At 39.5% G+C, this 23244-nt stretch overlaps 2 protein-coding genes across 2 annotated transcripts; both read left to right on the top strand.

The window, feature by feature from the left end:
* The first annotated feature begins 6493 nt into the window (after window positions 1–6493).
* mnx2b (motor neuron and pancreas homeobox 2b) lies at window positions 6494–10770 on the top strand. Its single transcript, XM_010729926.3, has 3 exons — window positions 6494–7153; window positions 8346–8506; window positions 9392–10770. The coding sequence occupies exons 1-3, from the start codon at window positions 6736–6738 to the stop codon at window positions 9791–9793; spliced, it is 981 nt and encodes a 326-aa protein (XP_010728228.2). The 5' UTR covers window positions 6494–6735; the 3' UTR covers window positions 9794–10770.
* A 5723-nt stretch (window positions 10771–16493) lies between these two features.
* On the top strand, window positions 16494–23187 carry atic (5-aminoimidazole-4-carboxamide ribonucleotide formyltransferase/IMP cyclohydrolase). The gene is made up of 15 exons (XM_019262316.2): window positions 16494–16657; window positions 16803–16929; window positions 17015–17158; window positions 18748–18836; window positions 18966–19117; window positions 20670–20826; window positions 20931–21056; window positions 21156–21263; window positions 21343–21428; window positions 21519–21608; window positions 21699–21824; window positions 21925–22017; window positions 22105–22287; window positions 22491–22646; window positions 22820–23187. Exons 1-15 carry the CDS (start codon window positions 16639–16641, stop codon window positions 22937–22939), a joined length of 1776 nt encoding a protein of 591 aa, XP_019117861.2. The 5' UTR covers window positions 16494–16638; the 3' UTR covers window positions 22940–23187.
* Window positions 23188–23244: the final 57 nt, after the last annotated feature.

Here is a 23244-nt window from a genome sequence, read left to right as displayed (position 1 = left end):
TGTCGACTTTATTAAGCTGCCATTGATTAGCTGAGATCATATCTAAAAGATGTAAGGGTTCAGATTCAGATCAGCTAATCTATCATTAGACTAAGTGACACTTTAATTCCGGGACTATACATTTGTTTAGATATCCTATATGATATAATTTGAACAAGAGCGGTACTCACAAAGTGTAACCTAAAAGCCAGATAAGGTAATTATCACATAGTTAAAAGCACCACTACAAGTAATGTTACATGTGAGTCGAATCGATTGTGGATGAGAGTCGGGACATTTGGCTATCTTTCAGCACAGGAGGATTGAATGTGAGCTGGCTCCAGGCGACATGTAAGGTCATGTAAGGTCTTACTGAGGGTTTGAGGGTGCAGGCTTGAAGGTAATTTGGACAAATTTGGCATTTGTTGAACGAGTAATAGTTTGTAATTGACCTTTAAAGTGATACATAGAAGGGTTTTCTGATGTGATGGAAACAAACATTGGTCTACTGTGTGATTTTTTTTTTTTGGGCAGACAGTCTCAAATAGTTCCAGTTAGCAGGACTAGTTTTCAGGCCAGTTGTCAGCGTCTTTGGTGTCAGACATCACAACTCAAACAGGAAAGCTTCCTGTTATTCTGACTGGACACGTCCATGCATAATTCCAAGATGCTTATCCCCACTGCTAGCTTTGTAGACACACCGGATAAATTAGGCTTAACATACACTTTTGCTTCGTTATGTATTTGAAGTTGTTAATAAGTGAAACCAGTAAAAGCAGTAGCAGTAAAAATTACCTATTTGCTGTAACTCCCATTGATGTTGCCAGCAATTTGTCAGCACATCTGTCTTTCTTTCCACCAAATGGGAGATACAGTACTGTACCTGTCACAAATCCTTGATATCTCTGACTCTGAATTATAACTGTGGCTGACGTAAACATTTTTTCACATTTGGCTGCTTGTAATTGCAGTAACGATATGATGTGAATGGGGAATAAATCTGTAGCTGTTAGGTCGATCATTTTCAGGTTTTTCTTTTGGTGGTTGTTTGTTTTTTTTATTTTAAAGAGAGAGGAAAGAGCCATGGTTTGAAATCGAACCTGAGCTATCAGGCCAGCCTATTTAAAATTAGATTCTGTTGCTTTTGTGGTCATATTCATTGACTTTACATGTTTATATACACATTGCATACTGGCATAAATAGCATTTGTGCTTGGGAATTGATGAACATACGTCCATTGCTTTCCTTGCAGCTCTTCCCAAGCAACTGGGAAATAAACTATTTTACCAAAGAAAATTCAACTAATTACATGAATTGCAGCTTCAGCAAACAACTGCATTTTCTCTCCACCAGCAGCTCCTGAAAGTGCTGATACGCACCTGATGAGAGAGAGAGAGAGTGGGAACGGGCCAGCGTAGCAAACACAGACAAAAGGAGATTCACATCCAGTGGGCAAGATGTCATATGGCAGAGCTCAATATTGGTTAATAAATGATGGGGACAGGGTACAGAGACTGAGAAGTAGAAGTAAAACTTTAATAAATTACCTTTATCTCTTTAATGAGAGAACATTAATTTTGGCCTCAAGGTCTGGCAGAAAGTGACCTGGTTTAACGTTGTGGGAATTAGTCTAATTACCACACAGAAAGCTCATTGTGCACCCCGAATCATTTATCACAGCCGTGGTCCAGACGTCGTACTCCAGGCCTGGTGGGAAAACCGGTGCTGATCAACACTGTCACAACAAGCCTGAAGGAAGAGCAGATGTAGGAATGTGCACATGTGAACAAACAGGTCGAATCAGGATTAATCGATACGTTTGGAAAGTTGTCTCAGCAGCAAATCATTGGATCTGTATCTTTCGTGGCTCAGTGCATGGTGACCTGTTTTCATATCAGTCATGTCATCGGGGTAACAATCTGTAGAAGCTCTTTATTTGCTTTATTTCAGCTCCTGAACTTTCTCATTTATCAAAAGCACAAAGAGGCTTATCAGTAGGTTAAATAAATCCACGAGGATCAGTGACCCAGAGGGAGTAAGTAATGTGCTGACTAGGCCAGCACACCTGGATTAGTTTTAGGACAGGGCAAGCTGTCTGAGAGCTGTGGTAATGATTGAAAAATATGCCTGTAATTGCTGATAAGCTCTTTAATGTTTCAGTAAACTCCTGTTGGCCGCTAAGTTTACTGACGCATAACTCATCGATAAACTCTGGCTTTGTAGTGCGGTGTCAAGGGCCGGCGGTCTCTTTGAACCAATTGTCTTCTCACGTTGTGAAGGGTGTGCGCTCCATCTTTCTGCAAAGGGTTCAAGAGGGCATGTGCTTGTGAGGACTTGAAGAAGAGAATAGAGGCATAGGGAGTTTAGGTTCATATCTGATTAAATGTTAGGAGGCTTTCCACAGAGATCAATGCAATCAGATAATTCATCTAATGATCTGCGTTTTGGCTTTTGCTGTTTTTGACTCAGCTGCGAGCATCATCTAAACTGCTGAAGTCTCCATCAGCAAGACAGTAAATCGTAGTAGTCCCATTGTGATGCACTGTGGCTGACCCTGACCTCTGAAAGGTTTTTCCCCTGATGGATCGATACAGGATCACATTACTATCTCTGCTATTTGTAGTAGGTATGAACAAGGGCCACAAACATTTGTATTTTCTGGAGGGGACATCAATAATCTCACCAACGTACTGTATATCAGATTATCTGCTGGAACAGACACAGTCATAAATGTCGGGTGTGTACGCTGATCAAACAAATACACACCCCAGGTATGATCAGTGTAGCTAAACTAGCTAGCTGGCTATTCACCTCTCTGGCTGGGAATACCTGAAGTCACTTTTGTCCGTATGCTTATTTTTAAACCTTTTATTCTCTTGATGGGTAGCCTTTATCTTTGTTTGAATAAAATTACTTACAAGGCATCTGTCACAGGACTAACCTGTCCAATCAAACACCAGCTCATTGAAGACGCAACTCGCATGCTATGAGAGATGCTACAGAGATCTGGGAAAGGTATCAGGATGAAGTAAACTATTAACGTAATTTCCCAAATTCATTAACTTTCAGACCACTGAGCAGGATACAGAGGAGGCACAAAAACAACATCTTTAAAGACCTACTGTGTAACTTTTCTACCATAATGATTTAAAATCATTTGATGCTACACTGACTTGTAATCATGTGAATATTGTCTCTGTCCTGTCCTTTACCTCTGCTGCGAATCAACTCAGTGATTTACTGAGTTCAGCGACAGCAAAGTAAACTGCTGAGAACTGTAGCTGCTGTTAGCTAATGTGAGGTAACATTTTGTTAGCAGGGCTGCCTGGACTGTTGAGTTGAGGGCACCAGTGGAGTGTTAGTGTTTGTCCATAGGTGTTTTGGAGAGGAAAAGCAGGCTTTCAGGTCAGGGTGTGGGGGAATGCAGACAGGGAGCAGAGCCGGTGTCGTGCCAGAACCGGAGCTGGTCAAGCGGGCAATGTTACTAAGCCTCAATGGACGTCATGACAAAGGTGAAAAGACTGAAGGTGACTTTGATGGGGAAAGCTAAGAAAGAAAATGAGTGAGTGACTGAGCAGGAAGCCGCCATGCAAGAGTAAATCGGGGACTGACTTTTAGTCCTTAGTTGTAGTTTTTATAATCACATGTACAACAGTCCATATTTACAACAGTGGTATTACACTCCAGTTTCTACAGTGTTCCTTGCATTTATTAATTCATTATAAGTCAATATTTATTTTCAAATACATAGTTTTGTCCCCACCAACCCCGCTGAGATCTGTGCCCAAAGGGTATGCAGCTGTAAAAACGTGAGTTTTTGAGTTTTATAACCTCCTGATGAAAGAACTGGCTTCATAGCATTGTTTGTCCCATTTATTTTTTATTTATTCATTTACTGACTTCCATGTTTGTTTACTTCAACACTGTATTGGGCACTGTCATGCACAATCTGAGGGATGTTTTGTTAGTTTACAAGGCGAAATAACCTTTTTTACACTTAGAGCATTTGTAGGCATTTCACTGTTTAATATAAAAACGACTAATATTGGAGCAGCATGTCTCACACACAGACACACACACACACACACACACACACACACACACACACAGAGCAGCAGTTGATCCCTTCAAGGAGAACGACAGTGTGTAAACCGAAGCAGGAGCTCAGTTTCAGGCTGAGATTCAATTTAATTTGTGCACCTCTGTCAACAGGCCCGGGTGACGGATTTACCCGTGGCCTGGCTATTTAAATTACTTTCAAATCATAAAAGCAAAGGAAGGAAACGAGGCTTTGCAGGGAGGGAAGCAGGTTGAGAGAAACAGGCGGAAAGCTGCGCTGATTTCCCTGGAGCAAATTACCTCTATATCAGCGCCGGAGACAGGCGGTAATCTGCCTGATAGAGAGCTGAGGGCGAGAGACCTAGAGCCGCTGTGGCGGAGGAGAAAGAGAGAGAGAGAGGTGGGCGGACCCGAAAGACCGCTCCAATTTTCTGGAGGTCAACTACTACAAGCGCGCAAGCACCAGCCAATTACATATCAGGAGTCGGGGTCTTCAGTTTTATTCATATCTGCGGAATGAATTTCAGTTTCTGAGATACACAATTTAGAGGTGTTTGGTTGGAGTGGGTGGCTGCAGTTTGGATTAGACTGTGACACCTAAAACAAAGACACGTGCAGGAGGCTGGTTGTTATTGAAGCCTGCTCATGAAGAAGCGATGAAGATGAAACTGATGAAACTCCTTGAATTAATATCTTCAAAGCCCAACATCAATTGATTATTTTCTCAATTAATTGGTGCACAACAATGCACAAGGTGGCATCTTAAAATGATATTCACTTAACTGAAGAACATATTTCTATCTGAGAAGCTGAAACCATTTTTCACTTCAACAAAATCAAATAATGAATCGATTAACAAAATTGTTGCTCAATAATTTAATGTGCATCAATTAATCAATCAATTATTTCATCTGTATTGCCTGATCCACACCTGATAGACAGGTCAAGTCCGGGATTATAGTTTTATTCTAAATATTTTTATTTACTATTTTATTAATAAGTAAATAATAAAAATATATATAATGTTAATAGGAATTTTCTTCACAACCCGAGGAGAGCAAACAAGGACATCATCACTCTTCATTCAAGAAAAATGTACAGGATGTACAGGATGCTCACACACAGAAAACCTCTCATCACATTTTGGGATTAGGTCAAATAAAAATAAAACAGGCTGGTAAAATGGTAGTTTATTTTCAGAATTCTTTAAAAACGGGATCAATTTAAATCAAAGTGAAACCAAACACTGTCCGGCGTTTAGAGGTTCATGCTGGGAGACAAAATGTGGCCTACAGAAAATCTAAGTAAGCCCTTAAATGAATTAAAAACATGTGAACAAAATATATGTCTTTAAAGTTGAGGGTTTTTTTCTTCGCAGGAAGTAATTGTAAATGTCAAGCATCAGTCTTTGCCTTACATTTGTTTGCATATCCCCAATATAAAATAGCTCGAGAAGCATTTTCTTAATTCACCTATTATTATTCATAATAAACTACCTGCAAGCACAGTAACACGAGGTTTTTAGACTTGTTATAATGTAGCATATTATTATTATTATTATTATTACAAGGTTTTGTCAGTGAAAGAACAGATAGTAGGGTCAGACCACTTTGCGTTGCTGCAGCCTTCAGTTCAGCTGATGGACATCCGCTTTTTTCCAGGTCTTAAAATGTCATTAATTCACCTTAACTAGGAGGCCAATTAACTTATAGCCCCTTCTGCCAAGTCATTACACTTTATATGGTTTGTGTGGTTCTTGGTCATAAACTTTAATAGCATTGGTATGGCCTTAGTATGAGTATGAAGCAAGCCATTAATATTAATGATTTAAATACTTGAATCGACTTTGTGTATGTATATGTGTGTGTGTGTGTGTGTGTGTGCGTGTGCGTGTGCGTGTGTGTGTGTGTGTGCGCGCGCTTTTTTTTACGTCACCCAATCAGAAGTCTCCAATAACCTCATGCCTGCCAATGTTTGTTGCTAAGGTGTGGAGGATGTTTGCAGCCCTGATAATTAGTTTGAAAAAATCAAAGCGGTGCATATATATATATATATATTGTTTATGGCAAGGTAGCTGCAATCTGTGAGTGTGAGGAGTTGGCAGTAAGATAGATACTGAAAATACAATTTCCTAATCTTCTAATGTACCTCCGCGCTTTGATGCAGTTGAAGGTGTTTGCAGGCGGTACAAGGGTTGGACATTACCTCACTCTGAATGCTTTCTGGGGGGAGAAACGAGCGAGTAATTAGCTGATTAGAGGCCCGTCAGAGCAGCTCAGTCTCCAGCCAATCCTAGCTCACAACCGGCCTTGCAGGGGTGGAGAAGGACAACTGATGGAGTGAGACACACACCTCTGTTGATTGTGAAGTTAGTGTTAAACAACAGGGCGGACGCGATGTTGCAGTGAGTGGCATACAGTTCAAGGAAATACATGTAGATGGAGGGATGCAAACAGTAATTTAGAGTGTTAGGAAGTTTTTCTAAAGAGATTAGTCTTTAAGAAACAAGCTGTTAAAGTTAATGTCTGAGTACAACTTGTCCTCATCCGTCCAGCCTGAAGAACACATGAGTTTGTGACTGGAAGTGGCTTCGCTCTCTGCGCCCTGACGCACGGCACAGGTGCGCACCAGCCAAGCTTGACGCGTTTTTTTTTTTTTTTTGCTAAGACACCGCAGTCCTCCTGAGTGAAGCCGCCATGGAGAAATCAAGAAACTTCAGAATTGACGCTCTGCTCGCTGATGAGACAAACCGGGGGAGCCGAGACATCTCCCCGGGTCTAAGCAGCGACAGCCCTGCAGGTAGCCCGGTCTCCTGCCGCCGTGCTGACACCCCGTCTCCGCGGGCTGTACAACTTCAGACCGGAATAATCCCCAAACAGGGTATCCTAAATCTCCCGCATCCAGGACTTGCTTCAATTCCCGGCATGTATCCTGCACCCATGTACCCTTTATCGGCGTTGGGTGGCCAGCACCCTGCGTTCGCATACACCGGCTTCACACAACTAACACAGACTTACCCAGAGCACCTGAAGGCGGCTGCCATGGCGGGATCTCTGCCCCTGGAGCACTGGATCCGCGCTGGGATCATGATGCCACGACTGCCAGATTACAGCTGTAAGTATGATCAGATAAGATGATTTTATAGCTCCAAAAATATCTTTAAAACTTCAAACCCCAAACGAGAAGATGAAGAAGAGAGAATTAGCAGGTGCAGAATTACTGTTTCAAAAATCTTCAAAGTCCGTTAATTATGAAACGTTTTCCGTTTATATCAGCAGGAAGAGAGATGATTCAATCATCACCGATTGTTAAATGAGTTCAGTTTTGACTGAACTCGAAACTCAAATGATGTTCCGTTTTTTTATCATTATTAGTTAGAAACCTAGAAGTATTAAATAAGAGCCAATTAAAAATAATACAGTATATATAGTAATATATCACCCAATATATTAATAGTTTGTTCTGATTTCTTGTTTGATTTCCAGAATAATCAAATTGATTTAGTCTAGTATTGATTCACACATCTTCTACAGTTGATTTGTCCTTCTATGCTTTTAAATAAAATAAATAAATAAAATAAAATATCGATGAAGATTGTTTGACAAAGAGGCTCACTGTGCTTGTTTAATATTTTACTCAAGATGCCTGAGATCTTTATATATATATATTATTATAATATATATGTATAGAGATATAGCTGCAACATTGCCAGCTGCACATTGTCTCGTTCAGTACACTGGGCCTGGTTTTACTGCTTATCTTGTGTGTCATATTTTAATTTTGGCCCATTTATTTGTCTATAAACGCCAACCTGATGAAAATTGTCTTTGTGTGATGAAGAAACTATAAACAAACACCTAAAACGTTCTGTAGTTCATCAATAAAATCCCAAAAGCCTTCATTGAATTTTCATTAAGTTAATGGCATGCCTGTGTTTTTATGGCCTCTGCGCCCGCTTCTGCCGTGTCCCCCCGTCAACAATAAACTGGAGTAAAGCTATTATAGTTAATGATGGCCAGAGAGTGCGGGCATATGTGTGCCTGTTCCCACCCACAAAATTACATTGAACTTCCTATGTCCTTGGTTTTATATAAATAAGACCACAGTGGCAGTTATTGGCCAAATATTTCAGACTAATTTAAGACTTGAATCTTCTCTAAAGGCCAGATGTTTCAAATTAGATGAATTATCAAAACAAAAATATGCAGACACTGTCATGCATAACAATCAATCCACTCAGTGCTAAGTGACTCTGTGAAGTCTGGATGAAGCCAACTGACTGATAACTTTGCTCTTCCTCCTCCAGCGGGCCCTCAGTCTGGTCTGTTGGGGAAGTGCCGGAGGCCCCGCACTGCCTTCACCAGTCAGCAGCTGCTGGAGCTGGAGAACCAGTTTAAACTCAACAAGTACCTGTCCAGACCTAAACGCTTTGAAGTGGCCACCTCACTCATGCTGACTGAAACACAGGTAAGAGAGAGCAGTCTATGCTTCATGAGCCAAACAGGTTCATTTCAAGGTCACAGATGTGAGATTGAGGCGTGAACCCAATGATTGAACGCTCCAACTGAACAAGACACAGTATTCTTGTTAACTGAGTGTCAAAGTGAGGACATACTGCAGCTACAGACTGGCCCTCATCCAATAGGCTTACTGGATTTTTAACAAATTTACACTTCAGTAACTAACAGGCTCCTGTAGGTAACACACTTTAAATTTATTTATTTTTATGATCTATTTTTTTTCTAAATATGAGTTACAGACAAACAACATTAGGATAGATCACAAAAATGTGCTATTCATTCAGAATTAAGCAGAAATATGGTTATAAAATCATGAATAACATTTCTAATACATCACCCTGTATGCACGTCATGTAGAAGATAATGTTTAAATCATCTTGTGTTGCTATTTTCATTGCTGTTTCCTTCCATAACTCTGGTACTGATGAAATAATATTATAGTATATTTGATCGTATTTTAATCTCTTTCAACCACAAACCAGAGAATTTTATATTTTTTAATTTGTGAATCGTTTACACGGTTCTTTTCCAAAAACAGACAGAGGAGGAAGAGCAAAGACACATTTTTTTGTTCTGTCTGAGGTTTTGCACATTTTCTTGAATTAGATTTAACTCAACAAATTCTTTATATTATCTCAGTTTTACAATCAGAGCAGCTTTGGCAAAACTGGAAAAAGCAGTAACAGAGGAGGGATAGCTCTTCCAGGACTGGCACAAATTTAGAAAATCAACTTCACTTAAAGAGCTGCAAATGATATAAGTGATAACAAAAAAAATATTTATTTGAATCTGTTCAGACAAACAGCTTCTTTTTTGCATCATCTCTCGGCAGGTCAAGATCTGGTTCCAAAACCGGAGGATGAAGTGGAAACGCAGCCGGAAGGCGAAGGAGCAGGCCACCGCCTCAGCCCAGTCTGACTCACAGCGACTACGCAGTGGAGGTAAAACGGCCACCGACAAATCCGATGAGAGCAGGCGAGCTGTGAATCCAGACGACAGGGGGATAGATCTTGATTTGGAGGATGGAGAAGATGAGGAAGAAGAAGAGGAGGAGGAGGAAGAAGAAGAAGAAGAGGAAGCCCAGCATGGTTTTCCTGTTGGGATGCCCCGATCCATGGACTTCTTGCAGCGTAGCACTGATGTTGGCTACAATCCCCACAGCCCATTCTCTGATGATGAGCTGGAGGGGGTGCAAGTAGGAGGAGGTGACAGGAAGATCGGGGCAGGACTGTGAAAAGACACCCAGAGACATTACTGAGACATTACACTGGGATGTGTCTGTGTTTGTGGTCACTAGAGAAGACAATATTCAAACCTAAAGATCTTTGTCTCGTCTGCTCTGTGAATGTTTATGTGCTCCAATCAGGACATTTGTTGGAATCACTTATTATTCACACAGCCAACAAACACACACAGGATTATGACACAAACACACTGTACAAACTATCTATGGATAAAATCATCTCGTAGCATGTTTAAAAAAAAAGAAAAGGTGCTCATTTCCTCCACAGATTTAGCTGTTTTCATGGCCGTCCGTCAGTCATCTTCTGGTCGCCTTGTCTTTGCTCCATCCACTGAAAGTTGGACTACCCGGTGAACACACATGACTACGTGAATGAAGAATGTGAAATAAGGCAAGTGAAGTGTGGTGCGTTCAGACAGCATGAGAATGTACAGTAGGTGCAGCTTTCGCTGCATCGTGAAGACAAAAAGACTCAAGCTGTTGAGACCGAAGCGAGAACATCCCATCCCTGTATTCCATTTACTTTAGTGCATTTTATGTATGTGATGATGTTTTTTATGTTCTTTGACGATGTTTATGAATTTGTTCTTGTCACTCACGTGTAACTTAATTTATTTGAAATGATCGCAAAGATGAATCATATGTGTATTTATCTGAAACTCATTTGTGGTGTAACTGTGAAATTTAAGAGAAAAATGACGGCAAAAAAAAAAAATAAATAAAAAAAATTAACTGAGAAATGATTGTTTCAATGTTACTGTCCCATTGAATAAATAAATAAAACAAATTGTGGGAATGACATGAAAAGAGCAGCCAGATATGAGACATTAGACCAATGACAACTGTCTGCACCATCCTGAGCCACGTTTTTGTTTGTTTGTTCAGATTAAGAGTCTCCCATGCATCCCATGAGTTCTTTCCCTAGTACATGGAGTAAGGCATAAGGACTACATCACTCAAATGTGCATAATTATGTAGTCGTCTCACCTGTCTGTGAGTCAGTACTCCACTCCTACACCTCTTCTGTGTTAGATTCAGAATGGTGCTTATCCCCTGAAGTGAAGTGACAATGATCAAACACTACTGGCCCATTGTTGGCTGAGTTAAACATGCAAGAGTTGTTTTACAGTCTTAATAACACTTATTATTCTTTGCTGGACAGGCTGCTTTCGAAAAAAAAAGAGGCATAAATTAAGAGTATACCTGCTTCTTCAGGCACCACAGCACCACTGAATTTGGTCATATACCAAAGAAGACAACACAGGGGATCACCAACAAGATACTACAAGATACTTGATACTATAAATTCCTCTTGAAGGTGGAGGCTATAAATATTTGAACAACAAAAGTTGATTGCAATCCTTCCAAGAGTTGTTGAGATATTTCAGACTGGACCAAAGTGGTGACCAACATCGGCATCAAAAATCACTTGAAGACAACCGTGTGAGTCGTAATACCACAAAGATAAAAACTTCACATTCACATCTCCAGCCTTACATCTCACCATGTGGGGCAAAGCGGCTAGTGGTGGGTTAGACACTCAGTCAATACGAGAACAACCACAGGCAGAATTTGGTGAAAGAGGATTCTCCTATCAGGCTTGTCATAGGTGGAATAAAGTACCTGACACCACTAGTGAAATGGCTATGAATAGTTTTTAAAAATATCTCGGTTAATGTGTGTGAGACAAAATAAATATGTAGTTAATTATGATATATTTAATTATATATATGGTGGATTTTAATGGTTGTATTCTGTTGTTTTAGTGTTTTGTGTGTTGAACAATGCTTTGTGACTTTTAAGTGTTCTACTTGTATAAATATTGTTTGTGTCTATTGAGGTGATGGTTTTATGTTTGAGGATTCTTGGAAGATTAGCAGAGTTAGGCTAAAAGAGATCCTTATAATAAAAAAAAGTTTTAAAAAATCATCTCTTTCAGCTCCTTCCTGTCCGGCCAAAGCCAGAGCGCTGCGTCTGCTAGCAAAGCAAAAGTAATTCTCAGTTCACAGTTTTTAATTTATTACAAAGGCTCTCAGATATTAATTACTCGGTGGGGTTTACTGATAGCCAAATAATTAAGTTAATGAAGAGGAAGTAAAGCAATCAAAAGCCTGATGGTGATGTCACACTGGCCATTTTAATTTCCCAGAGCAACAGCATGATGAGTGTGTGTAACTGCGCTGGGGCGTTTTTATTGGGCGGCTATGTAAGGGTTGTGATTAAAGAGCAGATTGGACGACATGCAGTATGGTGTCATTTAGCCCCTTCTGAGACCACAGTCACATGTTTATATAGTGATTAAATGCATTCTTAACTGGATGCCCTCTTGTGAAAAAAAAACAAAAAAACAAAGCAGGGCCGTGCAGTGATTGAAGGTAGTGCCTTTAAACGCTGATGGGAGCTGTAGTGCAGACTTGTTGTTATATAGGCAAGAGGTTGAATTCTCTTCTCTTTATCAAAAGGCTGATTTTTTTTTAGAAATGATCAGCGACCATCTATGAAATTATTCACTGTCATCAAATATTTACGGGAAATTAACCAAGTCTGTACAGCAGGAGTAGGTGTATGTCCAAATTTTTATTAGTTTAAGCATTAAAAACTCAATTTACAGAGAAAAACAGATTAAAAGTGTCACATTTCACAGGCTTGTGTTTTGCAAAACAATTGAGAATAAATAAAGATTAGGATTAATGAGAATAAAATTCAAAGTTGCAATCTTCTCTTCCTGGTGCTACCAGGTGGGAATGCTTTAACTAGTGATGGCACCTGAAATTAGTAACCTCCATACAGCATTTTGGATTGGTAGGTGGCAAAATAAAGGCACATTCATCTGTTCATTTTGAGTTGCATTGACAGTTTGAATTATTTCTACGTTTGCTGTTGTTACACATCTCTGCCAAGAGCCACCCCAAGAGTCACAGCAGCCGTATGCAGGTTTGTTGTACACAAACCTTTCACAGAAATCAAGTGTCCCCCACTTCTCTGCGCTACACAGATCGCTGATATGCTAATATGCAACTTCCCGAAGTAACAGCCAAGGACAATTATTGAACATTGGTATACATAAAAAAAAAAATCCCAGAGTGAATGAATTGATTTAGAAAATGGTCTCCAGGCCACCTGGCACCCTATCGGGGGCCAAATCTAGCCCATGGGCCTTAAGTGGAGTGTCACTGCTTTTAAGCATCCATTTGTATCATTAAAGGGACTTTTTGAATTTGAATTTCTGTCTTATTTCTCCAATTTAATCAATATTCATGAGCAGTTAAATACAAAAGAAAAGATGTAGACTTTACATGTGGTCCAAAATCACAGAGATGAGTTGACACAACATATTCTATGAACCGAATTTCAGAATCATTGGCGAGGTATGTGTACATATACAATACAACAGATTATAGACATATACGGCTTTATCATACTTTGTTGCATTATTTTGATAGCTGTTACCAGGACACATAGTATCTTTAAGGTCAAGAAAAGGTCATCCATTCTAATATTGGTTGACGACTGTGTGTCTGACCCTGTTTAAATACTATGTCTAGTAACAGCTGCTGATGTATCACATGTAATACAGTGTGATGAAGACACCTCCTCTCTTAGGTGGAGCAGCAGAGTGATGGGAAAACGAAGATCCACACGGCAGGAAGTCTCTGGAGTAACTTTTGTTTGCAGTTACAGCTAAAACATGCAGGCCCATGTGTCAGCACAGCTTCAACCAAACAGGGATCGATAATCAATCATTAATCTGAAGCTGGAGCAGCATCAGCATCAAGTTTAACTCAAAGGAGTTTTCACTGAACTTGACTTGATTTAATAGGGCGGGAAACTAGAACACACAACAAAGCCCGCAGACTGAAACCTCTATCAAACTGCAGCTTTTAATTTGGTTGATGAAAAATCATGCGAATCAATAGGAGCTCATTTAGTTGTGTGACTTGTCAGCTGCTTTGACAAATGCCATTTGGCCTGTTTTATGACACAGGCCTTTCTGACACAGTACAAAAATCACAGCTAATTGATAAGGCAGTGGAGCAATATATGGAGGTCATTGATTCCGTTTCTCTTCTAATTTAATCTGAATACAGCAGTCATGTTGATTAAAAATTCCCCTGCGTAAATTACAGTTACTGCTGATAATGCTGTCAGTTTTCTCAGCAGCCAGCCCTGACTAAAAGTGCTGACGGCCTTCCCTACCTCCTGTCTTTTTTTCTTTTTTTTTAACCAATAATGCATAGTGAGCCTGTGTGTTTCTATAAAAATGTTTCACTGTCTATTGAATCACTCAAGTCACCCCCTGAGATGTCAAACACAGAGCGGTTACCAGAAACTCCCATTTTCATAGTTAGACAAATAAATCGGCCTCTCTTCTTCTTCTTTTTTTTTCTTTCTTTTTGCTTTGTTGGATTATAAATCAGGCAGCCCTTAAAATATTTACACCCTGTAGTTTAATCAATCAGCAAAATGTCGGCCTCATTACGTAAATATGAACAGATTGTGCGATCTTTTAACGTAATCACACGTATTGGTGCAGGTTTCCCCAGGCCCTGTCCTGTCACTTAACTAATGGGTGAGTCAGGGAGTGAGTGACGGAGCCCAATAAATTCACATCTGTCCGACTTAAAACGCTGTTCCAAAGCATGAAAAAGGCACCGTTTTTTAGCCAATAAAGTTTATTGAAAAGGCGTGACTATGTATTCATGAGCGTTCATTTATTGTTGCAGGAAAACGTATGTTACAGGTTGTTTTAGCAATTATTGTTTGACGTGGTGATGTTCCGTCAGTGTAACCTTCAATCCTGCTGATCAGCATCAAGATTTAACCTGCAACAAACAAAGAAAGAAAAAGAAAAACGCCAACTTTATTTATTTATTTTAGGCGAAATCAGCTGTCTTCGGATTTAAAACTAAATTTAAAATCTAATATTTTGTATCATGAGTTTTATTTTTATTATTATTAAATAAGAGCAAAGTATTAACAGATGATCATTTAAAATAGATTTTTAAAATAAGATACTGATAAAAACTTGATTGCAGATCAGAGCCTCAGTATGAAAAATAGAAACTGAGCAGTGATGCACATACACTCACTCGGCCTTTGTTGTCTATATATATATATATATAATATATATATATATATATATATATATATATATATATATAATAAAACTGACATCTCTGGAGAGAACAAACGTTTAGACATGAACCACAAAGGTCCATGTCTGCCCTCTTGTGGCAACATAAAAGAAGACACTTGGCCTGACTTGACTCAAAGTTTTTGCAGAACTAAATAAATAAATAAATAAATAAATGGACGTATTGGATGCTTGTGCACGTGTACGCTACTGCAAAAGCTGATCAACAGCCTATTTCTGCAGCTTTTAGTAGCTTTCGTGAAGCTTTCTCAAATATAAATGATCAAAAACACATTTGTTTCTTGATAGTCAAAAAAAAAACAAAAAAAAAAAACAAGAATAGCTGCTGCATAATTTCAATTTAAACTCAGAATATCTACAGTAATGTTATTATGCAAGTAATAATTTGGTTCTCTGAAAAGATAATTGGCATATTTTCAGATGTGGTTGATTGAATAAATTGTAATTGGTTAGGTTTCGACTGATTATTATATTTCAGTCTGACTTCTTTTTTTTTTTTTTTGCTGTAATTTAAATGGGAACATTTCAGGATATGTTGATATTTATTTAATAACATTCTTAATCAGTTTCTAAATTTATTTCAGTACTTCATTCTTCAAAGTCAAAATGTTATGAGAGATACAGTCCTTCTTCTTCTTTTTGTTTTTTTCTTCTCATCCTCCTCCTCGTCTCCCTTCTTCATCTTCTTCATCTCCTCCATCTCTTTCTTCTTCTTCCGTATTACTATTGTCACATTATATTATATAATGTGACAATAGATGATGGACTATAAGTTGATTATAGTGTGATTATATAATTTATATAATCACACTATAATCAGCTTATAGTCCATCATCATGTGCTCCTTTGTTGCGGGTCAAAGGTCAAGCTGCGCATGTCCTGCGCAGCTTGTGTGGAATTACATAAAATAAATACTACATAACATATACCCATCTAAAGTATATATATCAAAATCCCTTGACATCGATAACAAATGTACCTTTTGTAAAACCTGAAAATGTAAACTCATTTATTTTATGGTTGCCCATATGGTAGTAGAACTATATACTGTGTAAAACAAAATATAAAATCAGCATTGAGGGAAGAAAAAAAAACATTATTACTTCTTTTGAATACAAAGAAAAGAAACTATGCATTATTGTCAACCTCTAGATTTTATTAGGGAAATTTCACATCCAGAAATGTAAATCACCATCATTTAGGCTAGTTTTGATTGGAGTTGATTATTATTTTAAGTCTCTTAAGCTGATTACTAATAAGAAATGTCTATCTATAATAAATATATAATTATGCAGATATTTTCAACCAATAACCTGCCACAACAGTTTAAAACTTTATTTATATGTAAGAGTCTGTCACGTCTAAGTTTTATTTTTGCTTTTCCCTTTTGATCCTTTTTATAATATCATGTAACTAGTGTGAACTAGTATGACTCTTAATTTGTTTCTTTCAATAAAGTTTGGAGGGGAAAAAAAAGCGTGCGCTTGTGTGTGTTGAGGGGCGGGCCGACTTCAGCAGGGCGGGTCTTTCTCTAGTATTTGAAGCACATGATGAAGCAGACAGTGAAGATCCTGTAGGGGTTTTTTTTTTTTCTGTCCATATCCTTTGCACATCTCTCTCTGCTGCAGAAACCCTCCTGACATCCAGACAGCCTGCGCACTGACTGTGACTGTGACCGAGCATGTCGTCCTCAGAGCTCGGTGAGTTTGAATGGATCAGCTGTTCATGAAGTTTTGCACTGCGACATGCAGGGTGCTAACTGTGGCTAACATTAGCCAACGTGGTGAGCTGTGCGTCACTAAACGTAAACTTCTCTTTCGGGTCTGTCTTCTTCTTCTTTTGCAGCACTTTTGAGCGTGTCAGACAAAACTGGCCTGGTGGACTTCGCCAAAAGGCTGGTGGATGTTGGACTGTCTCTGGTCGCCTCAGGGGGGACAGCCAAAGCTCTGCGTGATGCTGGACTGGCTGTCAGGTGGATAACTAAACTAGTCCCCTTACAGTAAAAAAAAAAAAAAGTTTTTGGATGAGCTTCTCTAACCTGTTTGTGTCTCTTTCAGGGATGTGTCTGAGCTGACTGGACATCCAGAGATGCTGGGAGGCAGAGTGAAGACCCTGCACCCTGCTGTCCATGGAGGTATCCTGGCCAGGAAAAGCCCCGCTGACACAGCCGACATGGAGAAGCTGGGCTACAGCCTGGTCAGGTGAGAGAAGCACTACAGAAATGTGCAGCAACAATGCCGAATATTTATATTCACAATATAGTTGGATCAAAGGGCATGCATGATTTGTGGCTGTCAGGCAGATCACAAGCTTGTGGAGGTTTCCATTAGGAAGCACGTGTAGTTGTTTTAGCAGCCGGTTAATTGGAGAACTGCTGTCCCCTGCTAAAAGCTCGTCTTGTGACTCTCGTTTGTTTCAGGACTAGAAGAACGTGACCAAATCACAGTGTCGCAATTGACCAATCAGACTACACACTTGATCCAAATCTGATAGAGACAGATCTCGGGTAACATTTGATAGAGATTTCTTTGTTTCTTTGACTCAAACAGGAGCGTGTGAGTCTCTTTATGTTTGCACGTGATAAAGAGGTAGAGGGTAGAGAGCTCGCATTGTAAGCTGGTTTCTCTGTCAGGAGATGGATGTTCATTAGGTTACTCAAACAGCAGAAATGTATGAATAATCAAGAGACTACATACCTTTTTTTTTTTTTTTAGAGAGGCAACAATGTTCAAAATGTTACTTAAAGGCTAAAAAAAAAAAAGCAGACAAGTCTGTTGTAATGCGGCGGCACTGCTGGTAAATTGGGGCTTTGTTGCGAGTTGTGCTCAAATGATCAATTGCATCATTAACAGAGAATTAATGATGAACAGTTCTGATCATTTAAGTAATTTTTAAGGTCAAATTTAGAGTGTTCATTCAGAGAGGCCATGAGCACGAACACACTGCGAAAGCTAGAATTGTAAGAAGTGTGTTTTTTTTACTTATTAAATCACTAAAACATTGACTGAATTGGGCGTAAATGCACACAGTACGTTTTGCACGCTGGTATCACATGGTCCAAATTAGAAAAGCCACCTTGAATGGTTGTCAGGGTTCCTTATGCAGTATGAAATTAGATTTTTGTCATTTCCAGGTCTGGATAAGGATGGAAAAGTTTCCAGACTATTGACCCATTGAGTTTCTATCTCATGGTGTTTGAAGTACAGCACGCACAGCCAGAAAGTTTTACCTCTGTGAAGATGTATGACCCTCAACTGAATGCAGTGATGCCTGTTATATCTGTGCTGTATGTCACAGCCCATAAACCAGCTCTGCCCAAATCATCCGATATCCATATCTGATATCTTTTAACTGCATATATACATAGTTTCACAAATATTGTCGTCTGAATATTTTTGACTTATGCGATGATGTAGTTATCGTAAAAATAAAAGGACTAGCTTTTCTGCATAAGAAAACCATCTTTATGGACGTATATATGTTTGATCATCATTTCCATGGACACACTTGAATAAATAACGATGCACGGATGTGGTTAAAACTTTTTTTAACACATTTTCTTTTAATCATATTATGAAAAGAAACAATGTGATAATATATTATTTATTCAGTGTGTTCAGGGGTTCGCTTCACAGTTAAACATCGTCTCACTTTCTGTGGAGTCTGAACTCACTCAAAGTTTTCCAAGGGCTGGCGTGGCATAGGATCCCTGGGTATTCTTGTAGTCTGTGACATGTATGCACATTGATGATCTTAGTCTGACATTTATTCTGTGTTTTCTGTTTTTTAGAGTGGTGGTGTGCAACCTCTACCCATTTGTGAAGACCGTCTCTAACCCAAATGTTACTGTGGAAGATGCTGTGGAGCAGATAGATATCGGTGAGTTGTGTGTGTGAATCTAGTTACAGAATATGAAGCTAAATTTGATTCATAATTGCAAAAAATAATCCGAAAGATGCCATGATTATGTGCATGTGTATTAAAATCTTTTTTTGTCTTTCTGCTCAGGTGGTGTAACTCTGTTGAGAGCAGCGGCCAAGAATCACGCTCGAGTCACCATAGTGTGTGATCCTGCTGACTATTCGCTGGTTGCCAAGGAGATGGAGAGCTCAGAAGACAAAGATACAACCCTGGAAACGCGCAAGACTCTGGCTCTCAAAGTAACATCATGTTCTTTCTTCTTTCTTTTCCAGACTGTATCTTTCTGAACATGAACTGAGTTTTTACACGCAGACAGGTTTTACAAGTATAACAGGTTGCTTTTGGATATCTGGGGGTCTTTATGGTGGTTAAAACAATTTAGATTCAAGAGCTCAAAGTAATAATAATAATAATACCTTATTTTTATATCAAAGAAAGTACTTTACAAAGACTTAAAACAAGAGAAATAACCAGGCAATTAAAAGTAGATTAAAACAGTAAAACAATAAAAGTAAAGTCAAACAAAACACTGATTGATTCAAGAAAAAGCAGTTTAGAAACAGTGCCTTGAGCTTTTGACCTGGGATTTACTAACAGACCTCGGCCAGAGGTTAGTGGGTTAGTAATTCAGTGATGTAATCAGACGTTAACACCAAACATGCTTTAAAAGTAGTCGTTAAAACTTTGAAATCAGTTCTAAAACATACTGCTAACCAGTGTAAAGATGCTGTAGAGAAGTTGCAGTGAGTGACTGACTTCAGCTGTCGGTCAAAGTTAAGTCTGTTATCAAAGGGAACAGTCAGATTTTGCATTTACATTTACACTGTTTTGATGCAGCAGGATAGTGAGGGAAATGCTCACTGGGTATGTCTGTAATCTGCAACAGTTGATGCTCAGTATTTTTAAATCTAAAGTGCTTTTTCGCTTGTTTTCTGAATTTTCTGTGACGGTAAACTGAGTTATGTTTTAGTTTTGAACTGTTGGTCTGACAAAATAAACAGTTTTGAGTATTTTAGCTTTAAATTACGATCAGCATTTTTCACAATCTTAAACCGGTTTTGATAAGATGTTAAAAAAGGGCCGGGGCAGATTTTATTTTTATTTATTTTTTTTGCTCTGTCAGAATCCTGAACTGACAATTTTAAATTTGGAAGAACCATGCGTACCTCAAACAACCATTAATCCCGCCCTGTCACTGTTCAGGCTTGTTCCAACAAGTAAAAACTGACAGTTAATAAGATCCTTTTCTAATGGATGTTCTGGATCAGTTTTAAAATGGAAGTTGCATAATAGTAACCACGTGCTGCTAAGGCCAGGAAGTTTCTGAGGCACAAATAAGTTAATATAATGACTATTTTGGATCGTATAACTCAGATTAGGTAAATCCAAACTGTCTCTCTCAGTACTGAGTTAAGCTCAGTGCTCATTTGTTCTGTTTTTGTTGTGTTTGCTTTGAGTCGAGGGTCAGTGCAAGACAAAGTTCAGTGTAGGCTTTTTATCACAAGTGTCGAAATATGTGTTTAGGTTACAAAGTTTAACATTTGACCTGTGAACTTTTCTTCCTATAGTCAGACTGACCTGATCGTTGAGTTAAAATAAATCAGTTAAAGCTCTGTGACAATGCCTTCATAAAGTGTGTGTGTGTGTGTGTGTGTGTGTGTGTGTGTGTGTGTGTGTGTGTGTGTGTGTGTGTGTGTGTGTGTGTGTAAAATAGCATAGCCAAAAACTTGTATTCAGTTCTTAATTCTGGCTTTCTTAAATATTAGAAGATGATGTATTTTTGCTCTTCAGGCCTTCACGCACACGGCACAGTATGATGACGCCATATCAGACTACTTCCGTGGACAGTACAGCCGTGGTGTTTCCCAGCTGCCTCTACGCTATGGCATGAATCCTCACCAAGCACCCGCCCAACTCTACACCCTGCGGCCAGCCCTCCCCCTCAAAGGTAGACCCACGTCTCATCACAACTGACCTAAAATGTGTCACCTTAAATTGTCAAATGTGTCATTAATTTTCCAATTAATTAACCATGCCACCACTCCCTCTCAGTGGTCAACGGTTCCCCCGGCTTTATCAACCTGTGTGATGCTCTGAACGCCTGGCAGCTGGTCAGAGAGTTGAAGAACGCCCTTGGCATGGCTGCTGCCACCTCCTTCAAACATGTCAGCCCTGCCGGTAAAAAAAAATAAGAGACACGCAGACACATTCTCAACAGTAGAAAAGTGGATTTAGTGTGAATTTGACTCTGACTTTTTTCACCTTCTTCTCCTGAAGGAGCTGCAGTAGGTGTTCCTCTGACTGAGGAGGAAGCCAAAGTGTGTATGGTGCATGACATGCTGAAGGATCTCACCCCGCTGGCCACGGCCTACGCCAGGGCAAGAGGTCAGAAACAGTTCATTTGTTAGTAGATAACCTGGAGTGTGTTACATCTTTTTTTTAATAACTCCTTCTACATCCTCAGGTTCAGACAGGATGTCTTCTTTTGGAGACTTCATCGCTGTGTCAGATGTGTGTGACGTTCCCACTGCCAAGATTATATCAAGAGAGGTACAGTTGTTTAACAGAAAAAACAAATATAAATTAAAAAGTTACTTCTTTTTCAGAGTTTTGACAATGACTCCACTTGACTGCTCTCAGGTGTCTGATGGTATCATCGCTCCTGGTTATGATGAGGAGGCACTCAAGATCCTCTCCAAGAAGAAGAATGGCAACTACTGTGTGCTGCAGGTGAGTCGTAATCTTTGTATTCAAGTGAGGATGAGTAGAATGAGAGTTGAGTTAGATCTTTTCGATTAACAATGTGTGTCTTTGTCCCAGATGGATCCAGACTATGAGCCCGATGAAGCTGAGGTGAGAGTGTTGTTTGGTCTCTACCTCAAACAAAAGAGAAACGGAGGGCTTATCGACAAGGAATTCTTCAGCAACGTTGTTTCCGAGGGCTCTGTGAGTGATTTACTTCAAGATTTGTGTTTTGTCCTATTTGAAATATAATTCTCCTATTATTGACACAAACTTTTGTGAAATATTTCTTTGTGTCCACAAGCTCTCAGAGGAAGCTGTCCGTGACCTCATCGTGGCCACCGTCGCTGTCAAGTACACTCAGTCCAACTCTGTCTGCTACGCTAAAGACGGACAGGTAAGAACAAGAGGAACAAAAGAAGAAAAGAATCTGGATGATTCTTAAGTTTTTCTCATTTGTCTTGTCTGTGTATTTTTTTTACAGGTTATCGGGATCGGTGCGGGTCAGCAGTCTCGTATCCACTGCACACGGCTGGCAGGTGACAAAGCTGATAACTGGTGGCTGAGACATAACCCTCGTGTCCTCAACATGAAGTTTCGCAGCGGTGTGAAGCGTGCAGAGATGGCCAATGCAATTGACCAGTATGTGAGCGACACCATTGGAGAGGTATGGTGGCAACGATAAGATACAGCAGTAGTTACGTTATATACTTGGAGGCGTTTGATGATGATAAATACCTGAACTGTTAGATTGGACTTGGATAAATCATTTAAAATTGAGGCCACACTGTCTGATTTCTGATGTTCAGTGTCATGTCTGATTACAAAATATCCCAAATGCGTGAGAAGTCCTGTATTGTGTGTTGACAGGGCCCAGACTTGGCAGTTTGGAAGTCGATGTATGAAGAGGTGCCTGAGTCTCTGTCGGTGACTGAAAAGAAGAACTGGATCAGCTCCCTGAAGGCCGTCGCCGTCAGTTCTGACGCCTTCTTCCCCTTCAGAGATAACATTGATCGTGCCAAAAGGGTAACTATAAAACATTTTCCACAAAAGCATGTGTTAATAAATTGCATGGGAATGGCCTGAAATCCTTTTTTGCATACAGAAACGTCACTACTAGTTTGGAAACTTTATTAAATCTATGCGCTAACGAGCTTTCCGGCCATCTTTACTAACGTGTCTTCCCTCTGTGTCTGTAGAGTGGTGTCGAGTACATCGCAGCTCCAGCGGGCTCTGCTGCTGATGCGGTTGTGATTAATGCCTGTAACGAGCAGGGCATCACTCTCGTGCACACCAACCTGCGACTCTTCCACCACTGAGCACCTTCTCAACACTCTTCTATAGAACTCCACTCACAGTTTAGCATTACGACGGCATCAAAATATTTTTCCTAACATTCCTGATACTCGAAACATTCCTACCATCATGCTGAAGTCACAAGTGCACTGTTTTGTAACAAATTAATTGCATTCCTTACTTGTTGTGCTAACATTAGAGAGAGAGGTACTTTTCATTCTAGGTTAGTCACATTTCAGTCTGAAATAAACTGTTACTGACAGTTCATGAATATTTTTGTCTGGGGTTCTTTTTGGTCCGCCACTGAAATGTCGACCAGGTATTAGCT

Source organism: Larimichthys crocea, chromosome VIII (assembly GCF_000972845.2).
Source record: "Larimichthys crocea isolate SSNF chromosome VIII, L_crocea_2.0, whole genome shotgun sequence".
Classification (NCBI taxonomy): domain Eukaryota; kingdom Metazoa; phylum Chordata; class Actinopteri; family Sciaenidae; genus Larimichthys; species Larimichthys crocea.
The sequence above is the reverse complement of the archived record's forward strand: the minus strand, read 5'-3'. Positions and strand labels throughout refer to the sequence as shown.

What these genes read in the sequence shown, in the direction of transcription:
- mnx2b (XM_010729926.3), top strand. Translation starts at nt 6,736, where the DNA reads ATGGAGAAATCAAGAAACTTCAGAATTGACGCTCTGCTCGCTGATGAG. An exon ending in ACGACTGCCAGATTACAGCT is followed by an intron (nt 7,154 to 8,345) that starts GTAAGTATGATC and finishes TTCCTCCTCCAG; the next exon opens with CGGGCCCTCAGTCTGGTCTG. An exon ending in TCATGCTGACTGAAACACAG is followed by an intron (nt 8,507 to 9,391) that starts GTAAGAGAGAGC and finishes ATCTCTCGGCAG; the next exon opens with GTCAAGATCTGGTTCCAAAA.
- atic (XM_019262316.2), top strand. An exon ending in CCAAGATTATATCAAGAGAG is followed by an intron (nt 21,429 to 21,518) that starts GTACAGTTGTTT and finishes GACTGCTCTCAG; the next exon opens with GTGTCTGATGGTATCATCGC. An exon ending in ACATTGATCGTGCCAAAAGG is followed by an intron (nt 22,647 to 22,819) that starts GTAACTATAAAA and finishes CTGTGTCTGTAG; the next exon opens with AGTGGTGTCGAGTACATCGC.